Raw genomic sequence first — 22,906 nt, 5'->3', positions numbered from 1 at the left:
TAGACCCCAAACCCCATTGATAGACCCCAAACCCCATTAATTAACCCCAAATCCCATTAATAGACCCCAAACCCCATTGATAGACCCCAAACCCCATTAATAGACCCCAAACCCCATTAATAGACCCCAAACCCCATTAATAGACCCCAAACCCCATTAATTAACCCCAAACCCCATTAATTAACCCCAAACCCCATTAATTAACCCCAAACCCCATTAATAGACCCCAAAACCCCATTAATAGACCCCAAACCCCATTGATAGACCCCAAACCCCATTAATTAACCCCAAACCCCATTAATAGACCCCAAACCCCATTAATTAACCCCAAATCCCATTAATTAACCCCAAACCCCATTAATAGACCCCAAACCCCATTAATTAACCCCAAACCCCATTAATAGACCCCAAACCCCATTAATAGACCCCAAACCCCATTGATAGACCCCAAACCCCATTAATTAACCCCAAACCCCATTGATAGACCCCAAACCCCATTAATAGACCCCAAACCCCATTAATAGACCCCAAACCCCATTAATTAACCCCAAACCCCATTAATAGACCCCAAACCCCATTAATAGACCCCAAATCCCATTAATTAACCCCAAACCCCATTGATAGACCCCAAACCCCATTAATTAACCCCAAACCCCATTGATAGACCCCAAACCCCATTAATTAACCCCAAACCCCATTAATAGACCCCAAAACCCCATTAATGGCCCCCAAACCCCATTAATTAACCCCAAACCCCATTAATAGACCCCAAACCCCATTGATAGACCCCAAACCCCATTAATTAACCCCAAACCCCATTAATTAACCCCAAACCCCATTAATTAACCCCAAACCCCATTGATAGACCCCAAACCCCATTGATAGACCCCAAACCCCATTAATTAACCCCAAACCCCATTAATTAACCCCAAACCCCATTAATAGACCCCAAACCCCATTAATTAACCCCAAACCCCATTGATAGACCCCAAACCCCATTAATTAACCCCAAACCCCATTAATAGACCCCAAACCCCATTAATTAACCCCAATCCCATTAATAGACCCCAAACCCCATTAATAGACCCCAAACCCCATTGATAGACCCCAAACCCCATTAATAGACCCCAAAACCCATTAATTGACCCCAAAACCCCATTAATTAATCCCAAACCCCATTGATAGACCCCAAACCCCATTGATAGACCCCAAATCCCATTAATTAACCCCAAATCCCATTGATAGACCCCAAACCCCATTGATAGACCCCAAACCCCATTAATTAACCCCAAACCCCATTAATTAACCCCAAACCCCATTAATTGACCCCAAATCCCATTAATTGACCCCAAACCCCATTAATAGACCCCAAACCCCATTGATAGACCCCAAACCCCATTAATTAACCCCAAACCCCATTAATTAACCCCAAACCCCATTAATTAACCCCAAATCCCATTAATAGACCCCAAACCCCATTGATAGACCCCAAACCCCATTAATTAACCCCAAACCCCATTAATTAACCCCAAACCCCATTAATTAACCCCAAATCCCATTAATAGACCCCAAACCCCATTGATAGACCCCAAACCCCATTGATAGACCCCAAACCCCATTGATAGACCCCAAACCCCATTAATAGACCCCAAACCCCATTGATAGACCCCAAATCCCATTAATAGACCCCAAACCCCATTAATAGACCCCAAACCCCATTAATAGACCCCAAACCCCATTGATAGACCCCAAACCCCATTAATTAACCCCAAACCCCATTGATAGACCCCAAACCCCATTGATAGACCCCAAACCCCATTAATTAACCCCAAACCCCATTAATAGACCCCAAACCCCATTGATAGACCCCAAACCCCATTAATAGACCCCAAACCCCATTGATAGACCCCAAACCCCATTAATAGACCCCAAACCCCATTAATTAACCCCAAACCCCATTAATAGACCCCAAACCCCATTGATAGACCCCAAACCCCATTAATAGACCCCAAACCCCATTGATAGACCCCAAACCCCATTAATTAACCCCAAATCCCATTAATAGACCCCAAACCCCATTGATAGACCCCAAACCCCATTGATAGACCCCAAACCCCATTAATAGACCCCAAACCCCATTAATTAACCCCAAACCCCATTAATAGACCCCAAAACCCCATTAATAGACCCCAAACCCCATTAATAGACCCCAAACCCCATTAATTAACCCCAAATCCCATTAATTAACCCCAAACCCCATTAATAGACCCCAAACCCCATTAATTAACCCCAAACCCCATTAATAGACCCCAAACCCCATTAATAGACCCCAAACCCCATTGATAGACCCCAAACCCCATTAATTAACCCCAAACCCCATTGATAGACCCCAAACCCCATTAATAGACCCCAAACCCCATTAATAGACCCCAAACCCCATTAATTAACCCCAAACCCCATTAATAGACCCCAAACCCCATTAATAGACCCCAAATCCCATTAATTAACCCCAAACCCCATTGATAGACCCCAAACCCCATTAATTAACCCCAAACCCCATTGATAGACCCCAAACCCCATTAATTAACCCCAAACCCCATTAATAGACCCAAAACCCCATTAATGGCCCCCAAACCCCATTAATTAACCCCAAACCCCATTAATAGACCCCAAACCCCATTGATAGACCCCAAACCCCATTAATTAACCCCAAACCCCATTAATTAACCCCAAACCCCATTGATAGACCCCAAACCCCATTGATAGACCCCAAACCCCATTAATTAACCCCAAACCCCATTAATAGACCCCAAACCCCATTAATTAACCCCAAACCCCATTGATAGACCCCAAACCCCATTAATTAACCCCAAACCCCATTAATAGACCCCAAACCCCATTAATTAACCCCAATCCCATTAATTAACCCCAAACCCCATTAATTAACCCCAAATCCCATTAATTGACCCCAAACCCCATTAATAGACCCCAAACCCCATTGATAGACCCCAAACCCCATTAATTAACCCCAAACCCCATTGATAGACCCCAAACCCCATTGATAGACCCCAAATCCCATTAATAGACCCCAAACCCCATTGATAGACCCCAAACCCCATTGATAGACCCCAAACCCCATTAATTAACCCCAAACCCCATTAATTAACCCCAAACCCCATTAATTGACCCCAAATCCCATTAATTGACCCCAAACCCCATTAATAGACCCCAAACCCCATTGATAGACCCCAAACCCCATTAATTAACCCCAAACCCCATTAATTAACCCCAAACCCCATTAATTAACCCCAAATCCCATTAATAGACCCCAAACCCCATTGATAGACCCCAAACCCCATTAATTAACCCCAAACCCCATTAATTAACCCCAAACCCCATTAATTAACCCCAAATCCCATTAATAGACCCCAAACCCCATTGATAGACCCCAAACCCCATTGATAGACCCCAAACCCCATTGATAGACCCCAAACCCCATTAATAGACCCCAAACCCCATTGATAGACCCCAAATCCCATTAATAGACCCCAAACCCCATTAATAGACCCCAAACCCCATTAATAGACCCCAAACCCCATTGATAGACCCCAAACCCCATTAATTAACCCCAAACCCCATTGATAGACCCCAAACCCCATTAATTAACCCCAAACCCCATTAATAGACCCCAAACCCCATTGATAGACCCCAAACCCCATTAATAGACCCCAAACCCCATTGATAGACCCCAAACCCCATTAATAGACCCCAAACCCCATTAATTAACCCCAAACCCCATTAATAGACCCCAAACCCCATTAATTAACCCCAAACCCCATTAATTAACCCCAAACCCCATTAATAGACCCCAAACCCCATTAATTAACCCCAAACCCCATTGATAGACCCCAAACCCCATTGATAGACCCCAAACCCCATTAATTAACCCCAAACCCCATTAATTAACCCCAAACCCCATTAATAGACCCCAAACCCCATTGATAGACCCCAAACCCCATTAATAGACCCCAAACCCCATTGATAGACCCCAAACCCCATTAATAGACCCCAAACCCCATTAATTAACCCCAAACCCCATTAATAGACCCCAAACCCCATTGATAGACCCCAAACCCCATTAATAGACCCCAAACCCCATTGATAGACCCCAAACCCCATTAATTAACCCCAAATCCCATTAATAGACCCCAAACCCCATTGATAGACCCCAAACCCCATTGATAGACCCCAAACCCCATTAATAGACCCCAAACCCCATTAATTAACCCCAAACCCCATTAATAGACCCCAAAACCCCATTAATAGACCCCAAACCCCATTAATAGACCCCAAACCCCATTAATTAACCCCAAATCCCATTAATTAACCCCAAACCCCATTAATAGACCCCAAACCCCATTAATTAACCCCAAACCCCATTAATAGACCCCAAACCCCATTAATAGACCCCAAACCCCATTGATAGACCCCAAACCCCATTAATTAACCCCAAACCCCATTGATAGACCCCAAACCCCATTAATAGACCCCAAACCCCATTAATAGACCCCAAACCCCATTAATTAACCCCAAACCCCATTAATAGACCCCAAACCCCATTAATAGACCCCAAATCCCATTAATTAACCCCAAACCCCATTGATAGACCCCAAACCCCATTAATTAACCCCAAACCCCATTGATAGACCCCAAACCCCATTAATTAACCCCAAACCCCATTAATAGACCCAAAACCCCATTAATGGCCCCCAAACCCCATTAATTAACCCCAAACCCCATTAATAGACCCCAAACCCCATTGATAGACCCCAAACCCCATTAATTAACCCCAAACCCCATTAATTAACCCCAAACCCCATTGATAGACCCCAAACCCCATTGATAGACCCCAAACCCCATTAATTAACCCCAAACCCCATTAATAGACCCCAAACCCCATTAATTAACCCCAAACCCCATTGATAGACCCCAAACCCCATTAATTAACCCCAAACCCCATTAATAGACCCCAAACCCCATTAATTAACCCCAATCCCATTAATTAACCCCAAACCCCATTAATTAACCCCAAATCCCATTAATTGACCCCAAACCCCATTAATAGACCCCAAACCCCATTGATAGACCCCAAACCCCATTAATTAACCCCAAACCCCATTGATAGACCCCAAACCCCATTGATAGACCCCAAATCCCATTAATAGACCCCAAACCCCATTGATAGACCCCAAACCCCATTGATAGACCCCAAACCCCATTAATTAACCCCAAACCCCATTAATTAACCCCAAACCCCATTAATTGACCCCAAATCCCATTAATTGACCCCAAACCCCATTAATAGACCCCAAACCCCATTGATAGACCCCAAACCCCATTAATTAACCCCAAACCCCATTAATTAACCCCAAACCCCATTAATTAACCCCAAATCCCATTAATAGACCCCAAACCCCATTGATAGACCCCAAACCCCATTAATTAACCCCAAACCCCATTAATTAACCCCAAACCCCATTAATTAACCCCAAATCCCATTAATAGACCCCAAACCCCATTGATAGACCCCAAACCCCATTGATAGACCCCAAACCCCATTGATAGACCCCAAACCCCATTAATAGACCCCAAACCCCATTGATAGACCCCAAATCCCATTAATAGACCCCAAACCCCATTAATAGACCCCAAACCCCATTAATAGACCCCAAACCCCATTGATAGACCCCAAACCCCATTAATTAACCCCAAACCCCATTGATAGACCCCAAACCCCATTAATTAACCCCAAACCCCATTAATAGACCCCAAACCCCATTGATAGACCCCAAACCCCATTAATAGACCCCAAACCCCATTGATAGACCCCAAACCCCATTAATAGACCCCAAACCCCATTAATTAACCCCAAACCCCATTAATAGACCCCAAACCCCATTAATTAACCCCAAACCCCATTAATTAACCCCAAACCCCATTAATAGACCCCAAACCCCATTAATTAACCCCAAACCCCATTGATAGACCCCAAACCCCATTGATAGACCCCAAACCCCATTAATTAACCCCAAACCCCATTAATTAACCCCAAACCCCATTAATAGACCCCAAACCCCATTGATAGACCCCAAACCCCATTAATAGACCCCAAACCCCATTAATTAACCCCAAACCCCATTAATAGACCCCAAACCCCATTAATTAACCCCAAACCCCATTAATTAACCCCAAACCCCATTAATAGACCCCAAACCCCATTAATTAACCCCAAACCCCATTAATTAACCCCAAACCCCATTGATAGACCCCAAACCCCATTGATAGACCCCAAACCCCATTAATAGACCCCAAACCCCATTGATAGACCCCAAACCCCATTAATTAACCCCAAATCCCATTAATAGACCCCAAACCCCATTGATAGACCCCAAACCCCATTGATAGACCCCAAACCCCATTAATTAACCCCAAACCCCATTGATAGACCCCAAACCCCATTAATTAACCCCAAACCCCATTAATAGACCCCAAACCCCATTAATTAACCCCAATCCCATTAATAGACCCCAAACCCCATTAATAGACCCCAAACCCCATTGATAGACCCCAAACCCCATTGATAGACCCCAAACCCCATTAATAGACCCCAAAACCCATTAATTGACCCCAAAACCCCATTAATTAATCCCAAACCCCATTGATAGACCCCAAACCCCATTGATAGACCCCAAATCCCATTAATTAACCCCAAATCCCATTGATAGACCCCAAACCCCATTGATAGACCCCAAACCCCATTGATAGACCCCAAACCCCATTAATAGACCCCAAACCCCATTAATTAACCCCAAACCCCATTAATTGACCCCAAATCCCATTAATTGACCCCAAACCCCATTAATAGACCCCAAACCCCATTAATTAACCCCAAACCCCATTAATTGACCCCAAACCCCATTAATTAACCCCAAACCCCATTGATAGACCCCAAACCCCATTAATTAACCCCAATCCCAATTAGTAGCCTCAAAAACCCCCTTAACGGCCATTTTAGGGCCATTTTGGGGCCATTTTGTGCCATTTTGGGGCCATTTTAAGCTATTTTGGGGTCATTTAGTGCCATTTTGGGGCCATTTCTTTCCCTCTCGACTATTTCCGGCCCTTTCAGTTTCATTTTCGGCCCTATCGGGTCACTTCCGGCCCAGTATGAATCACTTCCGGCCCAGTATGAATCACTTCCGGCCCTTTCACAACCACTTCCGGCCCTTTCAGTTTCATTTCCGACCCTTTTGGTTCATTTCCGGCCCATTTCGGCTCACTTCCGGCCCTCTAACTGCCATTTCCGGCCCCCAGGGTTCACTTCCGCCCTTTCGTTGCCATTTCCGGCCCTTTCGGGCTCACTTCCGGCCCTCTAACAGCCATTTCCGGCCTATTTGGGCTCACTTCCGCCCTTTCTTTGCCATTTCCGGCCCATTTGGGCTCACTTCCGCCCTTTCGTTGCCATTTCCGGCCCTTTCGGGCTCACTTCCGGCCCTCTAAGAGCCATTTCCGGCCCCCCAGGGTTCACTTCCGCCCTTTCGTTGCCATTTCCGGCCCCCCAGGGTTCACTTCCTGCCCCTCAGGTTCACTTCCTGTCCCCCCAGGGTTCACTTCCTGTCCCCCCAGGGTTCACTTCCGGCACTGACTGATGTGCAAATGGCGGCGCACTCTGTGCAGGCAGCGCTGCCGGTATCGACTCTGAGCCGCGTGGAGCCGCCCCGTCACGTCCAGGAAGTGCTGCAGGAGGACGCCATGCTGGAAAACGGACACGGAAACGACATCGAGAGACCCGAAAAACACCTGAAATACCCCAAAAATACCCCGAAAACACCCCAAAAAGCGACAAATTGAGCCTAAAATGCCCCAAAAAGCCCCAAAAACGCAACAAATTGACCCAAAAACACCGTAAAAACCATAAAACACCCATAAAACCCCATAAAACACCCCAAAAAACAAGAAATTGAGCCAAAAATGCCCCAAAAACACAAGAAATTGCCCCAAAAACACATAAAACCCCCAAAAAGCCACCAAAAACGCAACAAATTGACCCAAAATGCCCCAAAAAGCAACAAATTGAGCCAAAAATGCCCCAAAAACACAAGAAATAACCCCAAAAAACACATAAAACCCCCTAAAAGCCACCAAAACACCCCAAAAACTGACCCAAAAATGCCCCAAAACCCAACAATTTGACCCAAAAACACGATAAAAACCCCATAAAACCACCCCAAAAAGCCCCAAAAACGCAACAAATTGACCCAAAACCACAATAAAAACCCATAAAACACCCATAAAACCCCATAAAACACCCCAAAAACACCCCAAAAAGCAACAAATTGAGCCAAAAATGCCCCAAAAACACAAGAAATCACCCCAAAAAACACATAAAACCCCCAAAAAGCCACCAAAAACGCAACAAATTGACCCAAAAACACCATAAAAACCCATAAAACACCCATAAAACACCCATAAAACCCCATAAAACACCCCAAAAAGCAACAAATTGAGCCAAAAATGCCCCAAAAAGCCCCAAAAACGCAACAAATTGACCCAAAAACACCGTAAAAACCCATAAAACACCCATAAAACCCCATAAAACACCCCAAAAACACCCCAAAAAGCAACAAATTGAGCCAAAAACACCGTAAAAACCCATAAAAACCCATAAAACACCCCAAAAACACCCCAAAAAGCAACAAATTGAGCCAAAAACGCCCCAAAAACCCCATAAAACATGCCAAAAATACCCCAAAAATGCATAAATTGACCCAAAAACACCATAAAACCCCATAAAACACCCTAAAAACACCCCAAAAAGCAACAAATTGAGCCAAAAACGCCCCAAAAACACAAGAAATTGCCCCAAAAAGCCCCAAAAACGCAACAAATTGACCCAAAAACACCATAAAAACCCATAAAACACCCATAAAACCCCATAAAACACCCTAAAAACACCCCAAAAAGCAACAAATTGAGCCAAAAATGCCCCAAAAACACAAGAAATCACCCCAAAAAACACATAAAACCCCCAAAAAGCCACCAAAAACGCAACAAATTGACCCAAAAACACCATAAAAACCCATAAAACCCCCATAAAACACCCATAAAACCCCATAAAACACCCTAAAAACACCCCAAAAAGCAACAAATTGAGCCAAAAATGCCCCAAAAACACAAGAAATTGCCCCAAAAAACACATAAAACCCCCAAATCACCCCAAAAACTGACCCAAAATGTCCAAAAAGCAACAAATTGAGCCAAAAATGCCCCAAAAACCCCATAAAACCACCCCAAAAAGCCTCAAAAAGCCCCAAAAACGCAACAAATTGACCCAAAAACACCATAAAAACACATAAAACACCCATAAAACACCCCAAAACACCCCAAAAAGCAAGAAATTGAGCCAAAAATGCCCCAAAAACCCCATAAAACCACCCCAAAAAGCCCCAAAAATGCAAGAAATTGACCCAAAAACACCATAAAAACCCATAAAAACCCATAAAACACCCTAAAAACACCCCAAAAAGCAACAAATTGAGCCAAAAATGCCCCAAAAACACAAGAAATTGCCCCAAAAAGCCCCAAAAACGCAACAAATTGACCCAAAAACACCATAAAAACCCATAAAACACCCATAAAACCCCATAAAACACCCATAAAACACCCTAAAAACACCCCAAAAAGCAACAAATTGAGCCAAAAATGCCCCAAAAAGCCCCAAAAACGCAACAAATTGACCCCAAAACACCATAAAAACCCATAAAACACCCATAAAACCCCATAAAACACCCCAAAAACACCCCAAAAAGCAACAAATTGAGCCAAAAACGCCCCAAAAACCCCATAAAACACGCCAAAAATACCCCAAAAATGCATAAATTGACCCAAAAACACCATAAAAACCCATAAAACCCCCATAAAACAGCCATAAAACCCCATAAAACACCCTAAAAACACCCCAAAAAGCAACAAATTGACCCCAAAACGCCCCAGAAACCCCATAAAACCACCCCAAAAGCCCCAAAAACGCAAGAAATTGACCCCAAAACACCATAAATCCCCCCAAAAACCCCCAAAATGCCCCCAAAACACCCCAAAAACCGAGAAATCGACCCCAAAACCACTACAAACCCCAAAAAGACCCAAAATTGACCCCAAAAATGCCTGCAAAACCCCATTAAAAAGACCCAAATAGGCCCCCAAAATGCCCCAAAAGGCCTCAAAAAGGCCTCAAAAGGCCCCAAAATGGCCATTTTTCACCCCAAAAAAGCCCTTTTTCACCCCAACCCTTCCCTAAAACCCCACTAAAAAGCCCCAAAAGGCCCCAAACCCCCCAAAAACCCCCGTTAAAAAGCCCCAAAAACCCCATTAAAAGGCCCTAAAAGGCCTCAAATAGGCCCCAAAAAGGCCTCAAAAGGCCCCAAAATGGCCATTTTTCACCCCAAAATGGCCCCCAAAAATCCCGTTTTTTACCCTACAACCCTCCAAATGGCCCAGAACCCCAAAAAAACCCCACTAAAATGCCCCAAAAGACCCAAAAAAGACCCCAAAAGGCCTCAAGTAGGCCCCAAAAAGGCCTCAAAAGGCCCCAAAAAGGCCATTTTTCACCCCAAAAAGACCCCGAAAAAGCCCTTTTTCATCCCAAAATCCTTACAGACCCCAAACCCTCCTTTCTCCCCTCCCAAAAATCCCATTTTTCACCCCAAAAACCCCATTAAAAACCCCAAAATGCCCAAAGTAGGCCCCAAAAGGCCTGAAGTAGGCCTCAAGTAGGCCCCAAAATAGCCATTTTTCAACCCAAAAAGACCCCAAAAATCCCATTTTTCACCCCAAAAACCCCACTAAAAAGCCCCAAAAGGCCCCAACCCCCCAAAAAAATCCCATTAAAAAGCCCAAAAATCCCCAAAAATCCCATTAAAAAGCCCAAAAAACCCCCCAAAAAACATTAAAAAGCCCCCAAAACCCCATTAAAAAGCCCCAAAAGGCCTAAAGTAGGCCCCAAAATAGCCATTTTTCACCCCAAAAAGAGACCAAAAATCCCATTTTTCACCCCAAAAAGGCTCCCCAAAATCCCATTTTTTATCCTACAACCCTCCAAATGGCCCAGAACCCCCCAAAAACCCCATTAAAAAGCCCCAAAAACCCCATTAAAAACCCCAAAATGCCCAAAGTAGGCCCCAAAAGGCCTCAAAAGGCCCCAAAAAGGCCATTTTTCACCCCAAAAAGACCCCAAAAAAGCCCTTTTTCATCCCAAAATCCTTACAGACCCCAAACCCTCCTTTCTCCCCTCCCAAAAATCCCATTTTTCACCCCAAAAACCCCATTAAAAACCCCAAAATGCCCAAAGTAGGCCCCAAAAGGCCTAAATTAGGCCTCAAGTAGGCCCCAAAATAGCCATTTTTCAACCCAAAAAGACCCCAAAAATCCCACTTTTCACCCCAAAACCCCCCCCAAAAAACCCATTTTCCACTCCAAAACCCCCTAAAAGACCCAAAACCCCAAAAAAAACCAGTAAAAAGCCCCAAAAGACCCAAAAAGACCCCAAAAGGCCTCAAGTAGGCCCCAAAAAGGCCTCAAAAGGCCCCAAAAAGGCCATTTTTCACCACAAAAAGACCCCAAAACCAGCATTTTTCACCCCAAAAAGACCCCCAAAATCCCATTTTTCACCCCAAAACCCCCTAAAAGACCCAACACCCCACAAAAAAAAACATTAAAAAGCCCCACAAAACCCCATTAAAAAGCCCCAAAATGCCCAAAGTAGGCCCTAAAAGGCCTAAAGTAGGCCCCAAGTAGGCCTCAAAAGGCCCCAAAATAGCCATTTTTCACCCCAAAAAGAGACCAAAAATCCCATTTTTCACCCCAAAAAGGCCCCCCAAAATCCCATTTTTTATCCTACAACCCTCCAAATGGCCCAGAACCCCCCAAAAACCCCATTAATAAGCCCCAAAACCCCATTAAAAACCCCCAAATGCCAGAAGTAGGCCCCAAAAGGCCTCAAGTAGGCCCCAAAAAGGCCTCAAAAGGCCCCAAAAAGGCCATTTTTCACCCCAAAAAGACACCAAAAATCCCATTTTTCACCCCAAAAACCCCACTAAAAAGCCCCAAAAGGCCCCAACCCCCCAAAAAATCCCATTAAAAAGCCCAAAAACCCCCAAAAATCCCATTAAAAAGCCCCCAAAACCCCATTAAAAAGCCCCAAAAGGCCTAAAGTAGGCCCCAAGTAGGCCTCAAAAGGCCCCAAAATAGCCATTTTTCACCCCAAAAAGACCCCAAAAATCCCATTTTTCACCCCAAAAAGGCCCCCCAAAATCCCATTTTTTATCCTACAACCCTCCAAATGGCCCAGAACCCCCCAAAAACCCCATTAAAAAGCCCCAAAAACCCCATTAAAAACCCCAAAATGCCCAAAGTAGGCCCCAAAAGGCCTAAAGTAGGCCCCAAAAAGGCCTCAAAAGGCCCCAAAAAGGCCATTTTTCACCCCAAAAAGACCCCAAAATCCCATTTTTCACCCCAAAAAGACCCCCAAAATCCCATTTTTCACCCCAAAACCCCCTAAAAGACCCAAAACCCCACAAAAAAAACATTAAAAAGCCCCCAAAACCCCATTAAAAAGCCCCAAAAGGCCTAAAGTAGGCCCCAAGTAGGTCTCAAAAGGCCCCAAAATGGCCATTTTTCACCCCAAAAAGACCCCAAAAATCCCATTTTTCACCCCAAAACGGGCACCTGTGTTCGCCTGACGCGGGCGCTGATGGAGTTGAGGTTCTCGATGTCGTCGGGGCTGGGTTCCAGAGCTGCATTTTGGGGTCAATTCCGGCAATTTTGGGGCATTTTGGAGGGGAAAAGGGGGGAAAATAGGGGAAGATTTGGGGTTGAAAAGGGGGATTTTGGGATCCTATAAAGGGATTTTTGGGGTGAAAAAGGGGGATTTTGGGGTCCTATAATGGGGTTTTGGGGTGAAAAAAGGGGATTTTGGGGACCTATAAAGGGATTTTTGGGGTGAAAAAGTGGGATTTTGGGATCCTATAAGGGAATTTTTGGGTTGAAAAAGAGGGATTTTGGGGTCTTATGGGTTTTCTTGGGGTCCTATAGGGGATTTTTGGGGTGAAAAATGGGGATTTTGGGATCCTATAATGGGGTTTTGGGTTGAAAAAGGGGGATTTTGGGATCTTATGGGTTTTTTGGGGGACCTATAATGGGGTTTTGGGGTGAAAATAGGGAATTTTGGGATCCTATAATGGGGTTTTGGGGTGAAAAAGGGGGATTTTGGGGTCCTATAAAGGGATTTTGGGGTCCTATGGGGTTATTTAGGAAGGAAATTGAGATTTTTGGGGTGAAAAAGGGGGATTTGGGGGTTCTATAGGGTTTTTTTGGGTTGAAAAAGGGGGATTTTGGGGTGGTGGGGGGGTGTTGTTTTTTGGGGTGAATAATGGGGTTTTTGGGGTCCTATAAAGGGATTTTGGGGTCCTATGGGGTTACTTAGGGGGAAAATGGAGCTTTTTGGGGTGAAAAAGAGGAATTCTGGGGTCTTATAGGGTTTTTTTGGGGTCCTATGGGGGATTTTTGGGCTGAAAAAGGGGGATTTTGGGGTCCTATAAAGGGATTTTGGGGTCCTATGGGGTTATTTAGGAAGGAAATGGAGATTTTGGGGGGAAAAATGGGGATTTTGGGATCCTATAAAGGGGTTTTGGGGTGAAAAAGAGGAATTTTAGGGTCTTATAGGGTTTTTTTGGGGTCCTATGGGGGATTTTTGGGCTGAAAAAGGGGGATTTTGGGGTCCTATAATGGGGTTTTGGGGTGAAAAAGGGGGATTTTGGGATCCTATAATGGGGTTTTGGGGTGAAAAAGGGGGATTTGGGGGTCCTATAATGGGGTTTTGGGTTGAAAAAGGGGGATTTTGGGGTGGTGGGGGGGGTGTTGTTTTTTGGGGTGAATAATGGGCTTTTTGGGGCCGTACCTTGCAGGCGGCTGCGGGTGCTGCTGGTGAGTTGCTGCAGTTCTTCCTGCTGGGCCTGAAGGGCTCGTTTCTGCTCTGATTTTGGGGTGAAAAACGGCAATTTTGGGGCTGCTGGAGCCCAATAGTGCTATTATAGAAACCCATAGACTCATAATGCCCTATAGAGACCCCATAGGGACCCATAGAGACCCATAGAACCCCATAGAGAACCCATAGGGACACACAGAGCCCCATAGAATCTTATAGATCCCCATAGACCCTATAGAGACCCCATAGAGCCCCATAGAGACCCCATAGACCCTATAAAAACCCCATAACCCCCCATATATCCCATATCCCCCCATATATCCCATAACCCCCCACATATCCCATAACCCCCCATATATCCCATAACCCCCCATATACCCCATAACCCCCCATATATCCCATAACCCCCCATATATCCCATATCTCCCCACATATCCCATAACCCCCCACATATCCCATAACCCCCCATATATCCCATAACCCCCCACATATCCCATAACCCCCCACATATCCCATAACCCCCCACATATCCCATAACCCCCCACATATCCCATAACACCCCATATATCCCATAACCCCCCACGTATCCCATAACCCCCCATATATCCCATATCCCCCCATATATCCCATATCCCCCCATATATCCCATAACCCCCCACATATCCCATAACCCCCCACATATCCCATAACCCCCCATATATCCCATAACCCCCCACATATCCCATAACCCCCCATATATCCCATAACCCTCCATATATCCCATAACCCCCCACATATCCCATAACCCCCCACATATCCCATAACCCCATATATCCCATAACCCCCCACATATCCCATAACCCCCCACATATCCCATAACCCCCCACATATCCCATAACCCCCCATATATCCCATAACCCCCCATATACCCCATATAACCCCATATATCCCATAACCCCCCGTATATCCCATATAACCCCATATATCCCATAACCCCCCACATATCCCATAACCCCCCATATATCCCATAACCCCCCACATATCCCATAACCCCCCATATATCCCATAACCCCCCACATATCCCATAACCCCCCATATATCCCATATAACCCCCCATATATCCCATAACCCCCCATATATCCCATAACCCCCCACATATCCCATAACCCCCCATATATCCCATAACCCCCCATATATCCCATATATCCCATAACCCCCCATATATCCCATAACCCCCCATATATCCCATAACCCCCCATATATCCCATAACCCCCCACATATCCCATAACCCCCCACATATCCCATAACCCCCCACATATCCCATAACCCCCCACATATCCCATAACCCCCCATATATCCCATATCCCCCCATATATCCCATAACCCCCCATATATCCCATAACCCCCCATATATCCCATAACCCCCCACATATCCCATATCCCCCCACATATCCCATAACCCCCCATATATCCCATAACCCCCCATATATCCCATAACCCCCCACATATCCCATATAACCCCATATATCCCATATAACCCCATATATCCCATAACCCCCCATATATCCCATAACCCCCCATATATCCCATAACCCCCCATATATCTCATATAACCCCATATATCCCATAACCCCCCATATATCCCATAACCCCCCATATATCCCATAACCCCCCACATATCTCATATAACCCCATATATCCCATAACCCCCCATATATCCCATAACCCCCCATATATCCCATAACCCCCCACATATCCCATAACCCCCCATATATCCCATAACCCCCCACATATCCCATAACCCCCCACATATCCCATATAACCCCATATATCCCATAACCCCCCATATATCCCATATCCCCCCACATATCCCATAACCCCCCACATATCCCATAACCCCCCACATATCCCATAACCCCCCATATATCCCATATCCCCCCATATATCCCATAACCCCCCATATATCCCATAACCCCCCATATATCCCATATCCCCCCATATATCCCATAACCCCCCATATATCCCATAACCCCCCATATATCCCATAACCCCCCATATATCCCATAACCCCCCATATATCCCATAACCCCCCATATATCCCATATCCCCCCATATATCCCATAACCCCCCATATATCCCATAACCCCCCACATATCCCATAACCCCCCATATATCCCATATCCCCCCATATATCCCATAACCCCCCATATATCCCATAACCCCCCACATATCCCATAACCCCCCATATATCCCATAACCCCACATATCCCATAACCCCCCATATATCCCATAACCCCCCACATATCCCATAACCCCCCACATATCCCATAACCCCCCATATATCCCATAACCCCCCACATATCCCATAACCCCACATATCCCATATCCCCCCATATATCCCATAACCCCCCATATATCCCATAACCCCCCATATATCCCATAACCCCCCACATATCCCATATAACCCCACATATCCCATAACCCCCCACATATCCCATAACCCCCCATATATCCCATAACCCCCCACATATCCCATAACCCCCCATATATCCCATAACCCCCCATATATCCCATAACCCCCCACATATCCCATATAACCCCACATATCCCATAACCCCCCACATATCCCATATCCCCCCACATATCCCATAACCCCCCACATATCCCATAACCCCCCATATATCCCATAACCTCCCACATATCCCATAACCCCCCATATATCCCATAACCCCCCACATATCCCATAACCCCCCACATATCCCATAACCCCCCACATATCCCATAACCCCCCACATATCCCATAACCCCCCACATATCCCATAACCCCCCATATATCCCATAACCCCCCATATATCCCATAACCCCCCACATATCCCATAACCCCTCATATATCCCATAACCCCCCACATATCCCATAACCCCCCACATATCCCATAACCCCCCACATATCCCATAACCCCCCATATATCCCATAACCCCCCACATATCCCATAACCCACCACGGTCAGGCAGGGCGTTTCCCAGCAGCGCCTCCTGCAGCGCCTCCAGCTCCGTCACCTTCTGCTCCATTGACTTCAATGCGGCACGGATAGCGCGGGCCTAATTACATGCAAATATATGCTAATTAGATGCTAATTAGGCACAATTAGGGTCATTAGGGCATTAATGGTGCCATAAACCCCCATAAACTCCATAAACCCCCATTAAACCCCATTAATGGCACCTTAATCCACCATTCAGTTGTCTATATGCTAATTGGATGTAAATTGCATGCTAATTAGATGCTAATTGTATGGTAATGAGAGCTAATTAAAGTCAATGGGGGCTCCTAGTGCCGTAAACCCCCATAGAATCCCATTAAACCTTCTGCTCCATTGACTTCAATGCGGCACGGATAGCACGGGCCTAATCATATGCAAATCATATGCTAATTAGATGCTAATTAGGCGTAATTAGGGTCATTGGGGCATTAACGGTGCCAGAAACCCCAATAAACCCCCATTAAAGCCCCATTAAACCCCATTAATGGCACCTTAATCCACCAATCTGCTGCCTATATGCTAATTAGACGCTAATTAGATGCAAATCGTATGGTAATGAGGGCAAATTAGGGTCATTAGGGCATTAACGGTGCCATAAACCCCCATAGAATCCCATTAAACATTGTGCTCCATTGACTTCAATGCGGCATTCAAATTAGATGCTAATTAGATGCTAATCGTATGCTAATGAGGCCACATTCAGGTTAATGGGGGCTCCCAGGTCCATCAACCCCCCAAGATAATAATTGGATGCTAATTAAATGCTAATTAGATGCTAATTAGGCCTAGATAAGGACCAATATACCCTATATCATCATCTGTATGCTAATTAGATGCTAATTAGGTGGGACCTCCCATACAACCCCCATTCGCTAATAACCACACGCTAATTGTATGCTAATTAGAAGCTAATTAGAATCTAATTAGCATCTACTTAGCTAATTAGCTCAAGACCATCCAACACGACCCCCAACCACATGCTAATTGCATGTTAATGAGATGCTAATTAAAAGCTAATTAACATCTAAACAGCTCAAGGCTTCTGCACTCAACACAACCCAATTATGCTAATTATATGCTAATCAGTCAGCAGTCATGTGATTGTCGTATGCTAATTAGATGCTAATCAGGCTGTGTATGTGGTGGATATATGCTAATTAGATGCTAATTAGATGCTAATTAGCCCCCTCTTGCAACATCGTCTGGCTGCCTTCAGCCCCTATTTATACCTCCGCCCTCATGCTAATTATACGCTAATTATATGCTAATCAGACCGTCATTATATGCTAATGATATGCTAATGATATGCTAATTAACCCACCTGCAACAGCGTCTCATCCTCTTTGGGTCCCTTCAGCCCGACCAAAGCCACCATCTCCTCCTCTTCCTCATCGCTGCCCACGTAACCCTACGGAGGCCTCGTTAATTAATGAGCTTAATTAGCCCTAATTAACATATTCATACTCGTTAATTAATGGACGCGGCCCCTTTAAGAAGCGCCCACCTCAAGCAGTTCCCGCGTCCGGTCCCTCATGGCGGCTTCAAAGCCCACTTCCGGTCTCGTGACCACGCCCCACTTCCGGCTTTAACCACGCCCATCCATTTCCGGTTTTAATCACACTCCCACTTCCGGTTTTAACCCCGCCCCTTTGCGGCTACTGACCGGAAGTGGGGTAGTGAGCAGGGTCCCTCATGGCGGCTTCACAGCCCACTTCCGGTCTCGTGACCACGCTCCACTTCCGTGTTTAACCACGCCCCCTTTATACCCACTTCCGGTCGTAACCCCGCCCCTTTGCGGCTACTGACCGGAAGTGGAGTAGTGCGCAGGGATCATAGAGATGGCCGCTCTAGGCGCGGGGTCCTCCAAGGGGGGGGAAATGCGGGTTAATGGGGTTTGCTATGGGGCAGCGCTATGGGGGCTGCTATGGGGCTTTCCTATGGGGTTTCCTATGGGGTTATGGGCTCCTATGGGGTTTTTATAATGGGATCTTGGGGTCTGTAGGGTTTCTATGGGGCTGGCAATGGATTCTATGGGGCTATGGGGACTGCTATGGGGTCTTCAATGGGGTTATGGGGTCTCTATGGGGCTATGGGGTCTGCTATGGGGTCTTCAATGGGGTTATGGGGTCTCTATGGGGTCTTCAATGGGGTTATGGGGTCTCTATGGGGCTATGGAGTCTGCTATGGGTCCCATGGTGTCTCCAATCGGGCTATGGGGTCTCTATGGGGTCTCCAATGGGGTCTCCAATGGGGCTATGAGGTTTGCAATGGGGCTATGGGGTCTGCTATGGGGTCTGCTATGGGGTTATGAGGTCTCTATGGGGCTATGGGGTCTGCTATGGGTCCCATGGGTCTTCAATGGGGCTATGGGGTCTTCTATGGGGCTATGGGGTCTGCTATGGGGCTATGGGGTCTCCAATGGGGTTATGGGGTCTCCAATGGGGCTATGGGGTCTCTATGGGGCTATGGGGTCTCTATGGGGTTATGGGGTCTCTATGGGGCTATGGGGTCTCTATGGGGTTATGGGGTCTCTATGGGGCTATGGGGTCTCTATGGGGCTATGGGGTCTCTATGGGGTTATGGGGTCTCTATGGGGCTATGGGGTCTCTATGGGGCTATGGGGTCTCTAATGGGGTTATGGGGTCTCCAATGGGGCTATGGGGTCTCCAGTGGGGTTTAAAATGGGGCTATGGGGTTTCTATGGGGTCTCCAATGGGGTTATGGGGTCTCTATGGGGCTATGGGGTCTGCTATGGGTCCCATGGTGTCTCCAATGGGGCTATGGGGTCTCTATGGGGTCTCCAATGGGGCTATGAGGTTTGCAATGGGGCTATGGGGTCTGCTATGGGGTCTGCTATGGGGTTATGAGGTCTCTATGGGGCTATGGGGTCTGCTATGGGTCCCATGGGTCTTCAATGGGGCTATGGGGTCTCCAATGGGGCTATGGGGTCTCTATGGGGTCTTCAATAGGTCCTATGGGGTCTTCTATGGGGCTATGGGGTCTCTATGTGGTCTCCAATGGGGTTATGGGGTCTCTATGGGGTCTGCAATGGGGCTATGGGGTCTCTATGGGGCTATGGGGTCTCTATGGGGTCTCCAATGGGGCTATGGGGTCTCTATGGGGTCTCCAATGGGGTTATGGGGTCTCTATGGGGTCTGCAATGGGGCTATGGGGTCTCTATGGGGCTATGGGGTCTCTATGGGGTCTCTATGGGGCTATGGGGTCTCTATGGGGTCTCCAATGGGGCTATGGGGTCTCTAATGGGGTCTCCAATGGGGCTATGGGGTTTCTATGGGGTCTCCAATAGGTCCTATGGGGTCTCCAGTTGGGCTATGGGGTCTCTATGGGGTCTCTATGGGGTCTCCAATAGGTCCTATGGGGTCTCTATGGGGTCTCTATGGGGCTATGGGGTCTCTATGGGGTCTGCAATGGGGCTATGGGGTCTCTATGGGGTCTCCAATGGGGCTATGGGGTCTCTATGGGGTCTCCAATGGGGCTATGGGGTCTCTATGGGGCTATGGGGTCTCTATGGGGTCTGCAATGGGGCTATGGGGTCTCTATGGGGTCTCAAATGGGGTTATGGGGTCTCTATGGGGTCTGCAATGGGGCTATGGGGTCTCTATGGGGTCTCCAATAGGTCCTATGGGGTCTCTATGGGGTCTCCAGTTGGGCTATGGGGTCTCTATGGGGTCTCTATGGGGCTATGGGGTCTCTATGGGGTCTGCAATGGGGCTATGGGGTCTCTATGGGGTCTCAAATGGGGTTATGGGGTCTCTATGGGGTCTGCAATGGGGCTATGGGGTCTCTATGGGGTCTCCAATAGGTCCTATGGGGTCTCTATGGGGTCTCCAGTTGGGCTATGGGGTCTCTATGGGGTCTCTATGGGGCTATGGGGTCTCTATGGGGTCTCCAATGGGGCTATGGGGTCTCTATGGGGTCTCTATGGGGCTATGGGGTCTCTATGGGGTCTGCAATGGGGCTACGGGGTCTCTATGGGGTCTCCAATGGGGTTATGGGGTCTCTATGGGGTCTCCAATAGGTCCTATGGGGTTTCTATGGGGTCTCCAATAGGTCCTATGGGGTCTCTATGGGGCTATGGGGTCTCTATGGGGTCTCCAATGGGGCTATGGGGTCTCCAGTTGGGCTATGGGGTCTCTATGGGGTCTCTATGGGGCTATGGGGTCTCTATGGGGTCTCTATGGGGCTATGGGGTCTCTATGGGGTCTCCAATGGGGCTATGAGGTTTGCAATGGGCTCTATGGGGTTTCCTATGGGGTCTGCAAGAGACCCTATAGGGCTCCCGCAAAGTCTGACTTTTACATCCTGAGAATCCCATTTTTCCCCCCAAAAAACCCCATAGGGCCCCCAAATCCCCCCTTTTTACCCCAATAAACCCCATATCCCCACCATAAACCCCATATTCACAACCTATAACCCCATTTCCCACCCCATAACTCCCCTATAACCCCATATCCCCCCATATAACCCCATATCCCCTCTATAAACCCCATATCCCCCCCTATAACCCCATATCCCCCCCTATAACCCCATATCCCCCCATATAACCCCATATCCTCCTATATAACCCCATATAACCCCATATCCCCCCATTTAACCCCATTTACCCCCCATATAACCCCATATTCCCCCCTATAAACCCCATTTCCCACCCCATAACCCCTCTATAACCCCATTTCCCCCCTATAAACCCCATTTCCCACCCCATAACCCCCATATCCCCACCATATAACCCCATATCCCCTCTATAAACCCCATATCCCCTTATATAACCCCATATCCCCCATATAACCCCATATCATCCCATATATCCCCTATATAACCCCATATCCCCCCCCGAACCCATATCCACCATATATCACCCCATATCCCCCCCATAAACCCCATATTCACAACCTATAACCCCATTTCCCACCCCATAACTCCCCTATAACCCCAGATCCCCCCATAAAACCCCATATCCCCTCTATAAACCCCATATCCCCCCCTATAACCCCATATCCCCCCATATAACCCCATATCCTCCTATATAACCCCATATAACCCCATATCCCCCCATTTAACCCCATTTCCCCCCCATAAACCCCATATTGCCCCCCATATAACCCCATATTGCCCCCCATATAACCCCATATCCCCCCCATAAAACCCCATTTCCCACCCTATAACCCCATTTCCCACCCCATAACCCCCATATCCCCCCCATATAACCCCATATCCCCCATATAACCCCATATCATCCCATATATCCCCTATATAACCCCATATCCCCCCTCCAGAACCCATATCCACCATATATCACCCCATATCCCCCCATAAAACCCCATTTCCCACCCTATAACCCCATTTCCCACCCCATAACCCCCATATCCCCCCCATATAACCCCATATCCCCTCTATAAACCCCATATCCCCCCATATAACTCCATATCCCCCCCATATAACCCCATATCCCCCTATATAACCCCATATAACCCCATATCCCCCCCTATAAACCCCATATCCCCTCATATCCCCCCATATAACCCCATATACCCCATATAACCCCATATAACCCCATATCCCCCCCTATAAACCCCATATCCCCCCATATAACCCCATATAACCCCATATTCCCCCCTATAACCCCCATTTCCCCCCCTATGTCCCCATTTCCCGCCCCATAACCCCCATATAACCCCATATCCCCTCTATAAACCCCATATCCCCCCATATAACCCCATATATCCCCCCATATCCCCCCATATCCCCCCTATAAACCCCACATCCCGCCCCATATCCCCCCATTTCCCGCCCCATATCCCCCCATTTTCCCGCCCCCAGCCC

General features: G+C 46.8%; 1 protein-coding gene across 6 annotated transcripts in view; it reads right to left on the bottom strand.

The window, feature by feature from the left end:
* LOC107307526 (syntaxin-4-like) overlaps positions 1–19,167 on the bottom strand; it is a 38,369-nt gene extending 19,202 nt beyond the window's left edge. The window contains exons 1-6 of one of the 6 annotated variants that reach the window (XM_085533308.1): positions 18,726–19,167; positions 18,384–18,470; positions 17,021–17,120; positions 14,015–14,089; positions 12,784–12,851; positions 7,707–7,860 (exon numbers count right to left, since the gene is read on the bottom strand). In XM_085533308.1, coding sequence (XP_085389434.1) covers positions 7,707–7,860; positions 12,784–12,851; positions 14,015–14,089; positions 17,021–17,120; positions 18,384–18,437 — 451 coding nt within the window. In that variant the 5' untranslated portion in view covers positions 18,438–18,470; positions 18,726–19,167. Of the gene's footprint in view, positions 1–7,706; positions 7,861–12,783; positions 12,852–14,014; positions 14,090–17,020; positions 17,121–18,383; positions 18,471–18,566 lie in introns of all 6 variants that reach the window. The other 5 variants (XM_085533307.1, XM_085533309.1, XM_085533306.1 and 2 more) reach the window with 5 other exon arrangements.
* Between the last annotated feature and the right edge of the window lie 3,739 nt (positions 19,168–22,906).

This window comes from Coturnix japonica, unplaced genomic scaffold (genome assembly GCF_054131305.1).
Source record: "Coturnix japonica strain WE unplaced genomic scaffold, WE-NBRP24 Scf058, whole genome shotgun sequence".
Classification (NCBI taxonomy): Eukaryota; Metazoa; Chordata; class Aves; order Galliformes; family Phasianidae; genus Coturnix; species Coturnix japonica.
This window is presented reverse-complemented; position numbering and strand designations above follow the sequence as displayed.